We start from the raw sequence: 14,967 nt of genomic DNA, 5'->3' as shown, positions 1-14,967 counted from the left end.
TTTTTAGGCATATGTTTGGAATATTATATTTGAATACAATAAACACATGACTTTATACAAAGTAATAAGGTGTCGCCATTACAGTAATTTCACCTCCATACACATATAGTAATAAATTTGAAACAACACTTCCATTGATTCTGAGCAGGTGTTACAGAATCTGTGACTATTGCTGTGCTTCCTGGTCAAGTGCTGTCACAGTCATTCATGTCACCCTAGTGCTCTGCCTTTTATATACGGTATATTACATTCCATATGGAGCACAGGATGAGAGGTGGCTACTGTGGCCAAACATATATTTTTACAATAGTATAGAAAGCTAAATATTTTTTTAGTTGATGTATATAAGCATTTCTATTACCTTTACCTATTTCAGTCCCCTTTATGATGCTGAGCCCCTATTTTAAAGTACATTGTGTGGGTGAGGGGTCAAACACCATGTTCCCTGTACTTACACACCCATGCAACATCCTCAGTTTGTGGCAGTTTGTTGACCTATTAGTCCATGACAGATAGATTTGTTTATTTAGAAGGAGGAAATTGCAGATAAGATATAACAGAAGAGTAACATACAGCAGGTGCTGGAGTTACTGGAATTACTGCTATATACAGGCTGTATACTTACATTTTATTAGGCGTGTCTGACTGATTTATATTTGCTTGGGTAGTTGTGATAGCACACAATGGTTTATAAGCATCATCATATTTAAGTAGGTGACTTTGTGTTCCTACATGATCTGGTTTGGTACAAAGAGGTAAAATATCATAGCTTCAGTGTTAGGGGATCTCTAAGCCATGTCCCTCTCAGACTTTGGGGGGTTATGGATAAAAGGCCATTCTAGTTGTGGAGCAGCCAATAGGAACTGCTATACTTTGCCCCATAATTGTCTGCTGCCAGCCCAATTGTGCCTATGCTGGAGAGCTGTGAGTAGGATAGTTCTAGTTACAAGGAGGAGAGATTAAGAGCTGTGAGAAGGAGAGGGAGAGATGTAAGAGCAAGACTGATTGTGTATTTGTATGTGTACGGTGTGGGTATGTGTGGTACTGCATGTCGTTAGCGTGTGTAAGTATATGCTATTGCTTGCATGTTGCTGTACGGTGTGTTAGAGTATGGTGAGTGTGTGTCAATATATGGTGTTACAGTATGTGTGTGATAATGTTGTTACCATCAGTTACTGGTGCTAGCATGTGTGTACGGGGGTGTTTTTGTATGATGGTAGCACGAGTGTGTGGCAGTTTGACTGAGTGGGTGCCAGAGCAAGTAAGGTCACGAACCTAGGGAGTCAGGACATGAGCTCCACACTAGCAGGTGATTCGAAGGCCACAAGGACACATTAGTGGAGTTGACTATTTTACTTTGATTAAATAATCTAAGTGATCCAACTGGAGCTTTTCACAATAGCTTATGACAGTTCTTGCTTGAAAACTGGTGATTACAAGGGAATTCAGAATAGCTTTGCCTCCCAACATGAAGCTACCCTGTTCTTAGAACCAATTTGCAGGCACGTTAGTGAATACAATCTTTGTGACACACAATTAAAGGATTATATGTCAAACAGTGTCAGCTCACCTCTGCTTGTTCATTTGGTGTGTGTGTGTGTGGTATAGAAGTTATGGATATCAAATCCCCTTAACCAATGTCACATGTGATAATCACATATGAAGGGTGTATATAAATACATAAATCAGGGCTTATGAATAAAAAGTAGTCCTGATGGAAAGTTGGAAAATTGGCCTTATTTACCACTTATCAAAATCAGTTTAATGACCTTAGCAACCTGTAGTACTATTGCTTGGACCATTCCATTGGTTGCTATCATTAAACTGCCTTTGAGTTTTTGCTCCATTTTCATGCATAGCCTACATTGTATATACCAGTATATGAAACAGAAATGGAAAATCCTTTAAAAAACCCTGATTTGTGTTTAAGATCATGTTTTATCATACTGTATATTATTGTAGTTTTGATAACAGTAATCTTTGTCTCTTTGAACAAGTGTTGTTGCCTCGCTAGATTAAATATAACATATAATACTGTACATATTTTTGTTGTTTCATCATATTCCTTGACCATCTGAACTTGGCACCAACGTTACACTCATTTTTGCGTCAATAAAATCATTATGTATTGATTTTGGCCTGTGCAAGTGCCTCACTTGTTGGTGGGCAACTAAGAATTTATGTGCATGCCTCAAAGTAATGCTTTAGACAATGTAATTAATAGCTGATCCGTGTAGCAGAAATGTGGTTAAAAGAATGCCTCCCGCAATTAATATTTGCATTTCTATTTCATCATAACAGGGGCCTTCTCCTAAAGAGAAGGGGACACAGAACACTTACTGTACGTATTCTTACCAGCTAAGGAGCACCTCTCTTCCTGAGAATACAGCTGTTCAATGTACATAATCTATGTAAAACACTCCCCCCTTTATAACACTTTACCCCACACCTGACCTATAAATAACTTTCTCTATAAAGTCCGTGAAGATAGTAGTTCTACAATACCATCCACTGTTAACCCACTCTTCTCCATTAGGGAATGGAGACAAAGACAGCCGTCCAGAATGCAGCTGAAAGACAGATACAGATTGCGAGACAGACGTTGGATCTGTTTAGTTGGGTATAAGGGTCTGGGATGTGCTTCAGAAAATGTATTTACACAAAACTGCTTAGGAAATGTCCTCATCACAATAGTTTTATCTATTTGGCATTTAATTAGATCAGGCCTAGATCACACATTTGTGGGTTGTAAGACTGTAAGAGAATTGATGTAAATCTGTTTTATAAGTTGTGGTGCAGTAACACTACAGGATGTCAAAAGACGGATTCCTGCAACTATGTTTCTCTCTCTCTCAGTATACAGTATGTATAGATAGATACATAAATACAGTCATGTGAAAAAGAAAGTACTTCTCTTTGAATTCCATGATTTTATATATTTTACATTGTGTCATGATTTAATAAAAAAAGAAGCCAAAATGAAGAAGCCGTGTGTGAAAAACTAAGTACACCCTTACTGCTGCCATAGGAATTAAGATGCAAAGTAGCAGTCGGTGTTGCTAATTAAATGCTCTTGATTAAATGAGCATCAGCATGCGTGGCCACCTCTATAAAAGCCAAAGTTTTAGCAGTTTGCTGGTCTGGAGCATTCAGCTATGTGTTAACACAGTGCCAAGGAGGAAAGACATCAAGCACGGTGGTGGAGTGGTGATGATTTGGGTTTGTTTTGCAGCCACAGGACCTGGGAACCTTGCAGTCAATGAGTAGACCATGAAGTCCTCTGTATACCAATGTATTCTAGAATCAAATGTGAGGCCACCTGTCTGACAGCTAAAGCTTGGCTGAAATGGGGTCATGCAACAGAACAATGATCCAAAGCATACCAGCAAATCTACAGAATGGCTGAAAAAGAAAAGAATCAAGCTGTTGCAATCGCCCAGTCAAACACCTATGCAAAGAAATGCTGTGGCAGGACTTTAAGAGAGCTGTGCATAAACAAATGCCCACAAACCTCAATTAACTGAAGCACCGTTTTAAAGCATGGGGCAAAATTCCTCTACCATGATGTGAGATACAGATAAAGTCAAACAGAAAACAATAACTTCTGTTTGTTGCTGCTAAATGTGGTTCTACAATCTATTGAATCATAAGGTGTACTTAGTTTTTCTACACATGGCTTCTCCATTTTGGCTTTATTTTTGCTGAATGCATCATGGCAAGGTGTAATGTGTCATGTGCTGTTGTTTATCTGAGGTTTATTGTTAAGACCTGCTAAGGAACAGTTGATTGTTAATTATGCCCTGATATGTAGAATCATTAAATTCAAAGAGGGTGTACTTTTTCACACGACTGTATATGTGCACACACACATATTTACAATTTACTTGTTTCTCTGTTCCACTGCATGCTCCCGATAATTATCTATATGTTTAAACACAATCTTATTTTTGTTTTTTTCTTTAAGTGTATCTAGAACATTACCTATATATAAATGTGTGGAGAAAAGGGTTCAGGAGTTTTTCAGTACTAGTATTCTCCTCCTCCTGTTTTGAAAGAGTTGCTAAATCTTGATATTGACAGGTGCCCAGGAGAGCACTTTTAATTCCCATGTAATATAAATTTGTGTAGTGGTCTCTTGATGTTCTACACTCTCTATTGAAATACCAGTCACTGTGCTCACGGGGTCACCACATGGTATTTTTTTGGCTATGTGTGTGGTTTGTTCGGGTCTTGAAATTGAATTTTTCACTTTGCTCTTTTCTCGCAGTATACAATTTGCAGCTATACATTTCTTTCAAACCATCTGCTCTTCTGCTGTTCTACTCAGCTGTTTTTGCTCTCTCCCTCTGTCACTGCAAGATGCAGAATCACTTCTCAGTCAGCACAGTTCTCTGTGTTATTTTCAAGTTGAATCATTGCTCTGGCCTTATATCAAAAACAGCCAACATTTTTATACAACATCCATGTCTAATTCTACTGATATCTTCATGTAATCTAGATTTTCTCAAACATGCCATCTTGGGCTTTCACGCCCAGTTATTAAACACCATTTACCCCAGGTTAGCAGCTGTGCTGACTCAATAATATATCTCCCCTCCCTTTGCATAAATGGTTTAAATAGCTGTTGGGTTGGTGTGAGGTACAGAAGCCCAGCTCTTCTTGGACAATAATGGGTAAGTGGCTTTTCTTTTAAAGTGATGTGCAAAACAATTCAAGAGTTCTGTCTTTCTGTGAATAAAATTATATAGATTGCAATAGTATTTATTGAATTCAAATTAGGCATTATTAATTTGTATTTTTTCAAATGCATTTACTCAGGTGAACAAAATACTTGAATGCATTTGTTCAATTGTCCATCCATTTCTATATCATAAAACTGCAATGTTCATTAACTCAGTATTTCTATTTAATTCAAGTATCTTTTATAACAAAAAGGCACGTGAATGGACATGATTATATTGTATCCTCATGTTGATCTATATTATTTTCACAATCACAGGACTTCCTAGAAGTATAATTTTAGGTGGCCGTAGTTTCATGCCTGATTTCAATATTAATATAGTTTGTACTTACAGAGGCAATCAAGCCTGTTATTAACTAGCTGAATGAATATTACTTCACAAGGTGTCTTGTCCTACACAGGGGTCCAAGGGAAGCTTGGGTCTTTGCTCTGGCTCTTGCTTGGAGGGGCTTTAGGTTCTGTGTATGGAAACCCACTGGAGAAAACTGTGCTTGTCGGTATTCAAAACAGCCATTTTCTGAATGGAATAAATGTACAAGAAATTTTGAATTATCAAACAGAGAGCAATGGTGAGTATTAAAGCAGAACAATCCTAGCAAGAGTGATTATAACAAGCTAGTTTTGGCAACCATTGACCAAACATTTTTTCAGCAAACACATGATATACATGTTTAGAAACGGTAATTGGAAGTCTGTTTGTATTTAGTAATGCTACAGATTTGCCACTAATCTGTATAATCATGTAATCTGCTTGGTTAATAATTGCATTCATGTAAAATCTATGACTTGCTTCACAGCGAAACCTTATCCAAAAAGCTGCAGTGCCATAAAGAGTGGTCAAAGTGGTCTATATGTGGTCGAGCCTGTGGCGGGGAAGCAATTAGTAGTCCGCTGTGAACTAACTGCAGCAGAAGGGGGATGGACAGTCATACAGAAGAACTGTCGAAAGAACCCAAAGCAATGGGAAGCTTCCTGGGAGAGCTATAAGAGGGGGTTTGGAGACCCACGAAGTGACTATTGGTTGGGTAATGAGCATATTCATCTTTTGACCATGCAACAGTTGCATCGTATACAATTTAAAATGCGCACATCGTTTCAAACAGTGCATACTGCCCACTATGACTCATTCTCCCTCGAAGGGGAGCAGAGTTGTTATCGGATTCGGCTTGGTCGCTACTCAGGAAATGCTGGGGATGCTATGACTTCTGGAGAACCTAATGCGGGACATGATAACATGAGATTTTCAACCTATGACAGGGACAATGATTTGTCTGGGGTGAACTGTGCATCTGTTGGAGGGGGTGGTTGGTGGTACGACAATTGTAGGTTTGCTAATCTTAACTCTGGTACTGGCATTTACTGGCACCAGTTATGTCGAGGGGACTGTTATTCCAGTGAGATCCTTATACAGCCAGTGTATAATTGCCCAGAAGATGGGGGAGGTGATGGGGGAGATGGGGGAGGTGATGGGGGAGACGGAGGAGGTGATGGGGGAGACGGTGGAGGAGGTGATGGAGGAGATGGTGGAGATGGTGGAGGAGGTGATGGCGGAGACGGTGGAGGAGGTGATGGTGGAGGAGGTGATGGTGGTGATGGGGGAGACGGAGGAGGTGGTGATGGCGGAGACGGAGGAGGTGGTGATGGCGGAGACGGAGGTGGTGGTGATGGCGGAGACGGAGGAGGTGGTGATGGCGGAGACGGAGGAGGTGGTGATGGCGGAGATGGAGGAGGCGGTGATGGAGGAGGAGGTGGTGGAGGGAATGTAGACCCAACACCTAATCCTTGTGAAGACAATAAATAAATTAACACATTGTTTCTTATTACATGTATATTTTTTTTTTCACATGATTCCAATAAGCTCCTGGATTGGTAGTGTTTGAAGAATCTTCACGCCTACCCCTGCCCTTTTTATTGTGTTGCACAATTTATTGTAAACTGAGCTTTCTTTTCTGGTTTGGTCCCTCTTATTGAAGCCAGTACCATTTTAATGTTATCTCAGAGTGATTCTATGACTTTATACACTAGAAACCCAATCTGTATATTTTTAGCGATCCAGACACACTCTATACTAATAGAATAAATGATGAGTTTGTTTTCACACCACTTGTGGCTTTGAGTAAAAGTTTTTCTTAAATTCATAACCTCGCTGTCACAGACACAGATGGCAGTTAACACAAGGGGTGCCAGGAACTCTGTTTTAGGTGTCAAATGTTTAAATAATCTCTTTAGTGAAAATAACAGACATAAGTTTCAGGCATGGCTGTCACTCTGAGCCCACCCTACTATCAGTGTTTATGAGAAATACAATTACAAAAGTGATTGCTTTTTTTCTTCTACTTTATAAAAAAAATGAAGCTGACTTTTTCCCCAAAAGAACTGATGAAATTTTATTTAGGCAAAATATAGTCTCGGGCCTCAAATGCCATTTAATGCAATTAGGTCATAGTGTTGAGTAGCAAAAAGCAATAACATATAAAATAAATAGTGATACCAACAGCGACGTATACGGTCAAGGCTGAGTAGACCTTGTGCAGCATGCCTATGGGGAAATGTGTTTATTTATCTTGAAAACAGAAATACCCCAAATGCATAGGTTTCTAATCCTTTTGAGATGTTACAGGTTCAAAACTTTAACCATATCTGGGAACACCCAGAGGGTCTCCAGATCAGTGTCTTCTTTCTCCAGGCAGGGGAGCATTGTTTGCCTACTCCCTGCCCACTGCCTGCCCGCTACATGATGATGGCACTGCCCCTATGCATTGCTAGCTCTGCCTCTTTACAAAGTTACTCTTCCAGAACAATGTAAGCTCCAGGTAGCCTAGCGTGGGAAGTTTCCACGTATGATCATAACCTTCATTGTATAGGTTTAAAACATTCACAGGCTGCTGTGCCAATGACTTTTAGCACCTATTTTAATTCCTTCAAAATATTATATATAAATATTAACACATTTAATATATTAAATAAAATGGCTTCTTGTTCTGGCATTGCATTGAAAATGGTTCTGGACTAGTTTTCCACAAGTGCGTGGTAACCACGTTGTTTTGCAGATGCTTAACGGGGAAGGGCATTTAGAGTTATGGTATCAGCTGCTCCTGCTTATGTCCTTTTTCAGCTCATTTGGGTTGCATTCTTTTGTGGTGGAAGGAAGAATTCTGTATGGAAAACGCCTTTCTATGTCTCTTGACATAGACATTTTAAAATTGCAAAATTTCAAATAAAGCACAATCTTCAAATGAAATATCAGCAATTACGTTTGGCAGGTTATGTGAAAAGGTGTATTTATTGTGAGCGCCTAATTTTTTTCAACACATATAGAAGTTAAAGACTTCTGGGAGAACCCTTTTCTGTTTTTGTTATTACTTTTACCAGACGTTAGGGTCTCAACATAAGATTTTGAAATAGTGGGATGATTGTGTAATAACTAGGAACATAAATATAGTAACCTTTATATAGCAAACTTGTGCCTAGAGGATCCAAATGATGGTCCGTCACCTGAAAGATCCTACAAGAATGCATGTAACTTGTGGCCCTTTTGTACAACTTTAACAGCATGTCTAACATTTAAACAATGCATATTGCACATGACTTTGACAAATGTGTAATTAATCGGCATATTTTATACAATCTGTCATATCCTGGATGGCTTTTTCATGGGCACACATACCAATAGTAAAAGGTTGTCGACGAATAGGTGACTTGCTCCAGGACCATTGGTGAGTGTGTGCTTTTAAAAACAGTTCTTAAATGTCCCCTATATTACTGGGCTGCTAGGAATGGTACCAGGCATCATATAAGCCTGGCTTGGCTTAAAAGAAATACTGCTTATACATAGATGTCAGCCTACATACACCAGGTACTGCCGGAAATGTCCTTTTTGTACTTGGGGCATGGGTAGAAAACATCGATCAAAAATGTCAGGACAGATGCCAGTATGGCGTATGCCTCTTTTAAACTATAATACATAATGTACAGCCACTTTCTTTCACATTAAAGATCTCTGGTCAGACACACCTAGAGTATTGTATTCCGTTCTGGAGACGCCATCTCCATAAGGATATTGACAGTTTGAAGAACAAAAAAGTGAAAGGCTTGCAGGATAAAAGTGTTTCAGGAAAGACTGGGACCACAATGTGTATAGCTTGTAGGAAAGGAAAGAGAGATAGGGGAGATCCGATAGAAACATTTAAATGCTTAAAGCTTTACTTTAGTGAAAGGTTGGTAGATAATTGGAATAGCTTCTCATCAGAAGCGGAAGAGGCTAATACAGTAAGGGAATTTAAACATGCATAGGACAGGCATAAAGCTATCCTGAATCTAAGACCAGATCAAAGACTGAAAGGGACCTGAGTCTTACATCAGGAAAAATGGGCAGACTAGATGGGCCAAATGCTTATTATCTGCTGTCAGATTCTAATTCTATTAAAGGATGGGGTATTTTTCTCTCTCTAATTCATTAGTCACATTTGGCATTCTGACTAATACGTTCCTGCATAAATCATATTAAACACTACTTTTGCAGATCGACCCTTAATGTATATAAATAATGTTGAATATGAATAAATAAGCTCTGACGGACACTTCCTTTTCTTAATTATGTTTTATCTACAACTAAATATCTGAATATCCCAAAAAATATTTTCACATAATACCTACACAGCAGAGCTAAAAGTAGAATTGAATCAAGAGTATCCATCATTATTTACAATCACCTTGATTAAAAGCCTTTATTTCAAGTCAGAGAGGCCAGCTGAAAACAATTCAGTAGCAGCAAGTTACTTACATGCACAAACATAAAGCAGCGAAATAGCATTTCCTGTCTCCAGTCCATAGGGACCGTTAACAATTTAGACATAAAAGCAGGCTTGATGTACTTAGCATTTGAATTTAAAAGAAGGCTTGCACACAAATAATTGAACCATAAAAATATATGTTATACTATAATAGTCAACATGGATTTGACTTTTCTCAGTGAAACAAAGGTTAGTCATCCTACTCTACTTTTTGGGCCCAATGTGTGGGTAGGGGTTAGGAGTGGCACCTTGAAAATAATGTCCTATATGTACCGACGGCTTCCACAAATCTTGTAATTGGTATTGTGTCCTTGTATTGACATGCTGTGTATCCTTGAGCTTGGGGTCATGTTATCATTAAACAGAAGCAAATCTCCATCAATTTTGGGCCTCACCCATACCATTTTCAAGTGGATCTGCAAGCGGACCAAACCCTACCTAGATTATGCTGCCTCACAGCTATAGGGGAACTTCTAAGACACATTTGTGACACAGTCGACAGCATTAGAAGTAATTGTGAACACAGGCGTTATGACGATAGTCTCTATGGGTATGTGGTGAACCAGTACATAAATGCAATGAGCTTCTAAAGAATCATCATGTGTGCAGAATTCATAAAAATAAAAGACTCAGGAATAGGCAGCAAGCCAGATTACATAAAACAGGATTTATTGTGCTATACCATACAACATAAAAACATAATTTTCCTCCTGGGAAGAGGATTCCAGCCAACTCTGTAAGACATTCCATGAGAGAATTCACTACGCTTTTCCTATTATTAACTCATTACACTGAGAAGGAACTTTCATTAAATAAAATTGAAATTGTGATTCTGTGTAGTTATTGCAAATGTATTTTGTTTTAAATTGATCCAATTTGGTTTTCTTTACTAAACTGTTTTGTTACTAGTATTAGTATAATTGAATGTTTCATGTGTATTTTAGTTTTGACCTAACACCATATCTGAGGCCGCTACTTGTTTGACCCAGAGTCTCCATGTGAAGTGGTGCTTTCAAGGGAAACTTTCCTTTTACTTCAGGAAGGGTAGAGTCCTTAGCCCATGTCCATTTAATGCTGTGTGGGTCTAGCCTTGCCCCGTGCATGGCTAGTGATTTGCAAAGCCACTTCCCCAAAAGAGGGAAATAGCCTAAAATATGAATTTCATAGTATCCCTATTACTATGATTTTTAACAACACCAATCAGCCATAACGTTATGACCACTGACAGGTGATTTGAATACCACCGATCATCTTGTTGTTATGGCACCTGTCAATGGGTGGGATTTACATCACGTGGATGGCCGGGTGCGTGTGTGTTGCTTACTTGGAGAACACATGGCACCAGGATGCACTATGGGAAGAAGGCAAGCCGACGGAGGCAGTGTGATGCTTTGGGCACTGTCCTGCTGGGAAACCTTGGGTCCTGCTATTCATGTGGATGATACTTTGATATGTACCACCTACCTAAGCATTGTTTCAGACCATGTGCACCTTTCAGCAGGATAATGCGCCCTCCAAAAATGCAAAAATGGTTCAGGAATGGTTTGAGGCACACAACAACGAACTGAAGGTGTTGACTTGGCCAGTTGACCATCTGTGGGATGTGCAGGACAAACACGATCCATAGAGGCCCCACATCTATAATTTGCAGGACTTAAAGGATCTGCTGCTAACGTCTTGTTGCCAGATACCACAGCACACCTTCAGAGGTCTAGTGCAGTCCATGCGTCGTCGGGTCTGGGATGTTTTGGAGCCAAAATGGAGACATACACAATATCAGGAAGGTGGTCATAAAGTTATGGCTGAACGGTGTATACCTCAACATTATCTGGGTTTTAGCCTGGAAGCTTCAGAAATCTTACTTGATGTGTACATTTGCCTCTGGATGGGTGAGGGGCTTCTTTGGCAAGCTCCGCCAATTACACTTTTAAATCAATTGGGGATGGCCTAACCCCAACTCATCTGCATTCCCTCTCACCTTCACTGGGAAATTCCTAGGTATGTTCTAGCTATCGGTACCAGGAAAAAAGACGTATTTGTAGCTCATTGCTTGTACCTCATTCAGATTACTGTGTCCAGTTCTGAAGACTGTGACTCCAGAAGCATATAAATAACTTAGAAAGAATTTAAAACGGGCCACTAAAATAGTGCACCAAACCAGGGAAGGCTTACAAACCTTAATATGTACACCTTAGAAAACGGAAGAGAGAGGGCAGATATAATAAAACCCTTTAAGTATGTCAAGGGATTAAAGCCACAGTACGTCACTGACACCACTACTATAAAACAATGCATACTCTGTGAGTACTTTAACATACATTCTTCCAAACAAAAAAAATCTAAAAAATAAAGCACTCCTTCTCCATGATCCAACATTTCTTGTCACTTATTGGCTGCTTGAAGCTGTCAAATCAATTAAGATCAATGGAAGTGCTTTCCTGGCAATGATTGACAGCTTCAAGTAGCCAATCAGTGGCAGGAAAGTGCACCCACTGGAATTTCAACTCATGCTCCCTGAGGCCTGAACAGACCCCTGAACATAGTCTTCACCAGAGCCAAAGCCGAGTTAAGGTGAGCACATTACATGCAGGGATATTTGTGCCCTCAAAAACTAGGGGTAGAGAAAGTGGCAAATCCATTTGGGGGATTATGCATTTACGGACCACACGAAAATGTAAAGTGATTAAAGTGCATATGATGGCTGGAGCCCAAAATGTACATTTAATTAAAAAACGAAGGTTCTACCACTTCTAGTTTGCCCCTGAAGCAGCTGTGCTGTTGTGTGTACAGAGGTGTTGGTTTATACCAGAATTGGTGAGATGTCATAAGACTTTACCCAGGCTCACTTCCTTGTGACACACCTTGCAGTGTGCCCACATTCTCAAACCAATCCCACACTTAACTAAGGCACTATACATCAGGTGAGGTAGTAGTGATACTTTTTGTTCGTGTGTATTAGTGATGGTGATGGTACTGGTGCCGGTGTAAGTGAACGAGTGGTATAGCTACCCTACAGTTGCTGCTTCTCCAGAGTGAAATGAGCAACACATATAACAGAGAAATTAAATTACAATTCAGGAACAATTTTTCAACAAGTAAAACACACTGTGTGCAAGCACACCATAATGCCTAAGGTTGTCACCAATATTATTACCAGTTATTGTTTTGCACACATATTAGAGGTTTTGTTAATTTTTAAATAATTTAATTACATGTTAATTAACTACATTTTTGAAGTGACACAAAATGGGGGGAAATGTCTGCGGCAGTCCCTGTATATCAATAATGAATTTATATACAGTACACTACAGCTTCTCCAATGCTCTATTGAATGGACTTGCAGTACAGTAGATGAGTAATGATTGAGCATCAATCTCAGCCTTTGCTAACTGTCACTGACACTCCAACTCTCATCAGGCGGTACATTTATATACCTAATGCGTGCCGTCCCCGTGTAAATCCTGAAAAAAAAATGCGGAAAAAAAATCTACAGGCTGTTGGACCCATCAATCACAGCCATAACCATCAATGAGACCACCCCCGCTTTGTTCTCTACTTCAGTCATTGCTATGTACCCTCCTATACGCAGTCCCTCCTCCTTTACCTCATCAGTGAGCGCCAAGACAGCTTGTTATGGTGCCGACCACACGTGCCAAACGATTGGACAAATGTGACCAAAATGTTGATGCTTTTGCCATACGTTTTCTGTTGTTTCGTCCTTGTTATCGGAGATTTTCATGTATTGCAATAAAGTCACAAAAAGCTGTTAGTGTGTGAGGATCCATGTTCAGATACAGAACTGCATCCAGGTTGGAGGTCGGAGCAGGAAACAGGAAGTATAAACTCCATAACGTAACCAATGTCACAATATATGCGTAATAACTCCATAACACTAATAGTGTTACAATATATGTGTAATAACTCTATAACATAAGCAAACAGTGTTACAATATATGCGTAATAACTCCATAACATAAACAGTGTTACAACATATGCTTTGTAACTCCATAACATAAATAGTGTTACACTATACGTGTAAAAACTCCATAACATTGCCCTCTTGGCTCATGGAAGTTTTGGCCCTGGTATCTTAGGAGTAGAGATGGGCTTGCACAAACACCGAGCTGGCCAAAATGCCTGCCCCTATCATCTTTGGGTCCGTGACCACATGTTGAAGGACTTGCTTACAACTCGAGAGAGCCAGACCACAGCTAGATCGGCCACCGTTAGCTAGGAGATGTTCGAGGGGCAGCATGGTGGAGTTAATACATCATCCTGTACCATTGTAACTGATTTTCTGATATAAAAGTCCGTAAAACTGGCTGCACGCCGGCCAGATATGTCGTGAGCTGAAGCCGGATTTCTCCTTCCACACAGCGACAATAGTTTTAAGGCTGCCAACACGGTCAATTAAATACTATAGCATGCAGCTACCTACTGCACACGCACGCTGCGCGTCTACATCCAGTAGAGAAGGCTGATGTAAAAGCTGACCGCACGCATTATGATCTAAGCCTGTGCCGACGCAGCCGCTTGCCTGTGATTTATGGCGGTTGTGCTTAAAGTGACAGGGGCCCTATTTTTACGTCCAGTCTGGTAAATATTTGAGAAAAGTGATAGATCCACCTTTCATTTCAGCCAGTGTCGTGGTTCAGACATTCGCTTGTTGCTTAGTGCCGAGAATCAGCCTTGTCTGTTACCACGTGGGAAGTGGGAGTCTAAGCCATTGGTGCGGGTGAACCAGACACGGCTGCTGTCTCCTATTGTTCTTTATTTATTCATCTCTAACATTTTCCATAGCAGTGTAGAATTTAAATATGGGGAGGTTAACCAATACATAAACAAGATATATTTACACATACAACAGGAGTTGACGACCCCGTCAGTGAGCTTGACACGTAGCCTGCCCATAAGCTTACAATCTAGAAGGATATATATGCTATATAGCGGCCTGTTTTTGTGTATATATATACCTGCCCATCACAACCATCCCTCTAATCTTATTCTATCATCTGGATGGATCACTCCCTACTTCTTAGTTGATCAAAGAGCTCTCTGATGCCTAAATCCTTTTAGAGCAAGTGATCATGAAGGAGGTTGGTTATCAGCTGTGTGCTCCCTGCAAGCTCCACCCACTCCCACAATCCTCAGACTGGGAGAGGATGAGATAGCAGGAGGGACCTGAGCACATCTAGCTCACGGGCAGGAGGGATGTGATTACAGCCGGGAGTGTGTTCTGTGCTATAGAACTCGAAGGATTCCATACGTTCCAGCAACGCTTAGGGTATAAAGGGGGGGTGCTAAAGAGTGAATGGAGGGACTGAAGACTGTAGCAATCGTATGTAGAAGATAACTATATATTATAAAAGGGAGGAAGAAACCATATTACAGATCTGTATCGTCTAATAGACACAGGGTTCTAAAGTGGGGGGT

At 40.0% G+C, this 14,967-nt stretch overlaps 1 protein-coding gene across 1 annotated transcript; it reads left to right on the top strand.

The window, feature by feature from the left end:
- Nucleotides 1-4,570: 4,570 nt before the first annotated feature.
- On the top strand, nucleotides 4,571-6,844 carry LOC128474844 (techylectin-5B-like). Its single transcript, XM_053457247.1, has 3 exons — nucleotides 4,571-4,673; nucleotides 5,143-5,310; nucleotides 5,539-6,844. The coding sequence occupies exons 1-3, from the start codon at nucleotides 4,670-4,672 to the stop codon at nucleotides 6,540-6,542; spliced, it is 1,176 nt and encodes a 391-aa protein (XP_053313222.1). The 5' UTR covers nucleotides 4,571-4,669; the 3' UTR covers nucleotides 6,543-6,844.
- The last annotated feature ends 8,123 nt before the right edge of the window (nucleotides 6,845-14,967 follow it).

The sequence above is a fragment of the Spea bombifrons genome, chromosome 2 (assembly GCF_027358695.1).
Source record: "Spea bombifrons isolate aSpeBom1 chromosome 2, aSpeBom1.2.pri, whole genome shotgun sequence".
NCBI classification, from domain to species: Eukaryota; Metazoa; Chordata; class Amphibia; order Anura; family Pelobatidae; genus Spea; species Spea bombifrons.
Note: the sequence above shows the minus strand (reverse complement) of the source record. Positions and strands in the feature narration are given on the sequence as shown.

What these genes read in the sequence shown, in the direction of transcription:
- LOC128474844 (XM_053457247.1), top strand. An exon ending in TTATCAAACAGAGAGCAATG is followed by an intron (nt 5,311 to 5,538) that starts GTGAGTATTAAA and finishes CTTGCTTCACAG; the next exon opens with CGAAACCTTATCCAAAAAGC.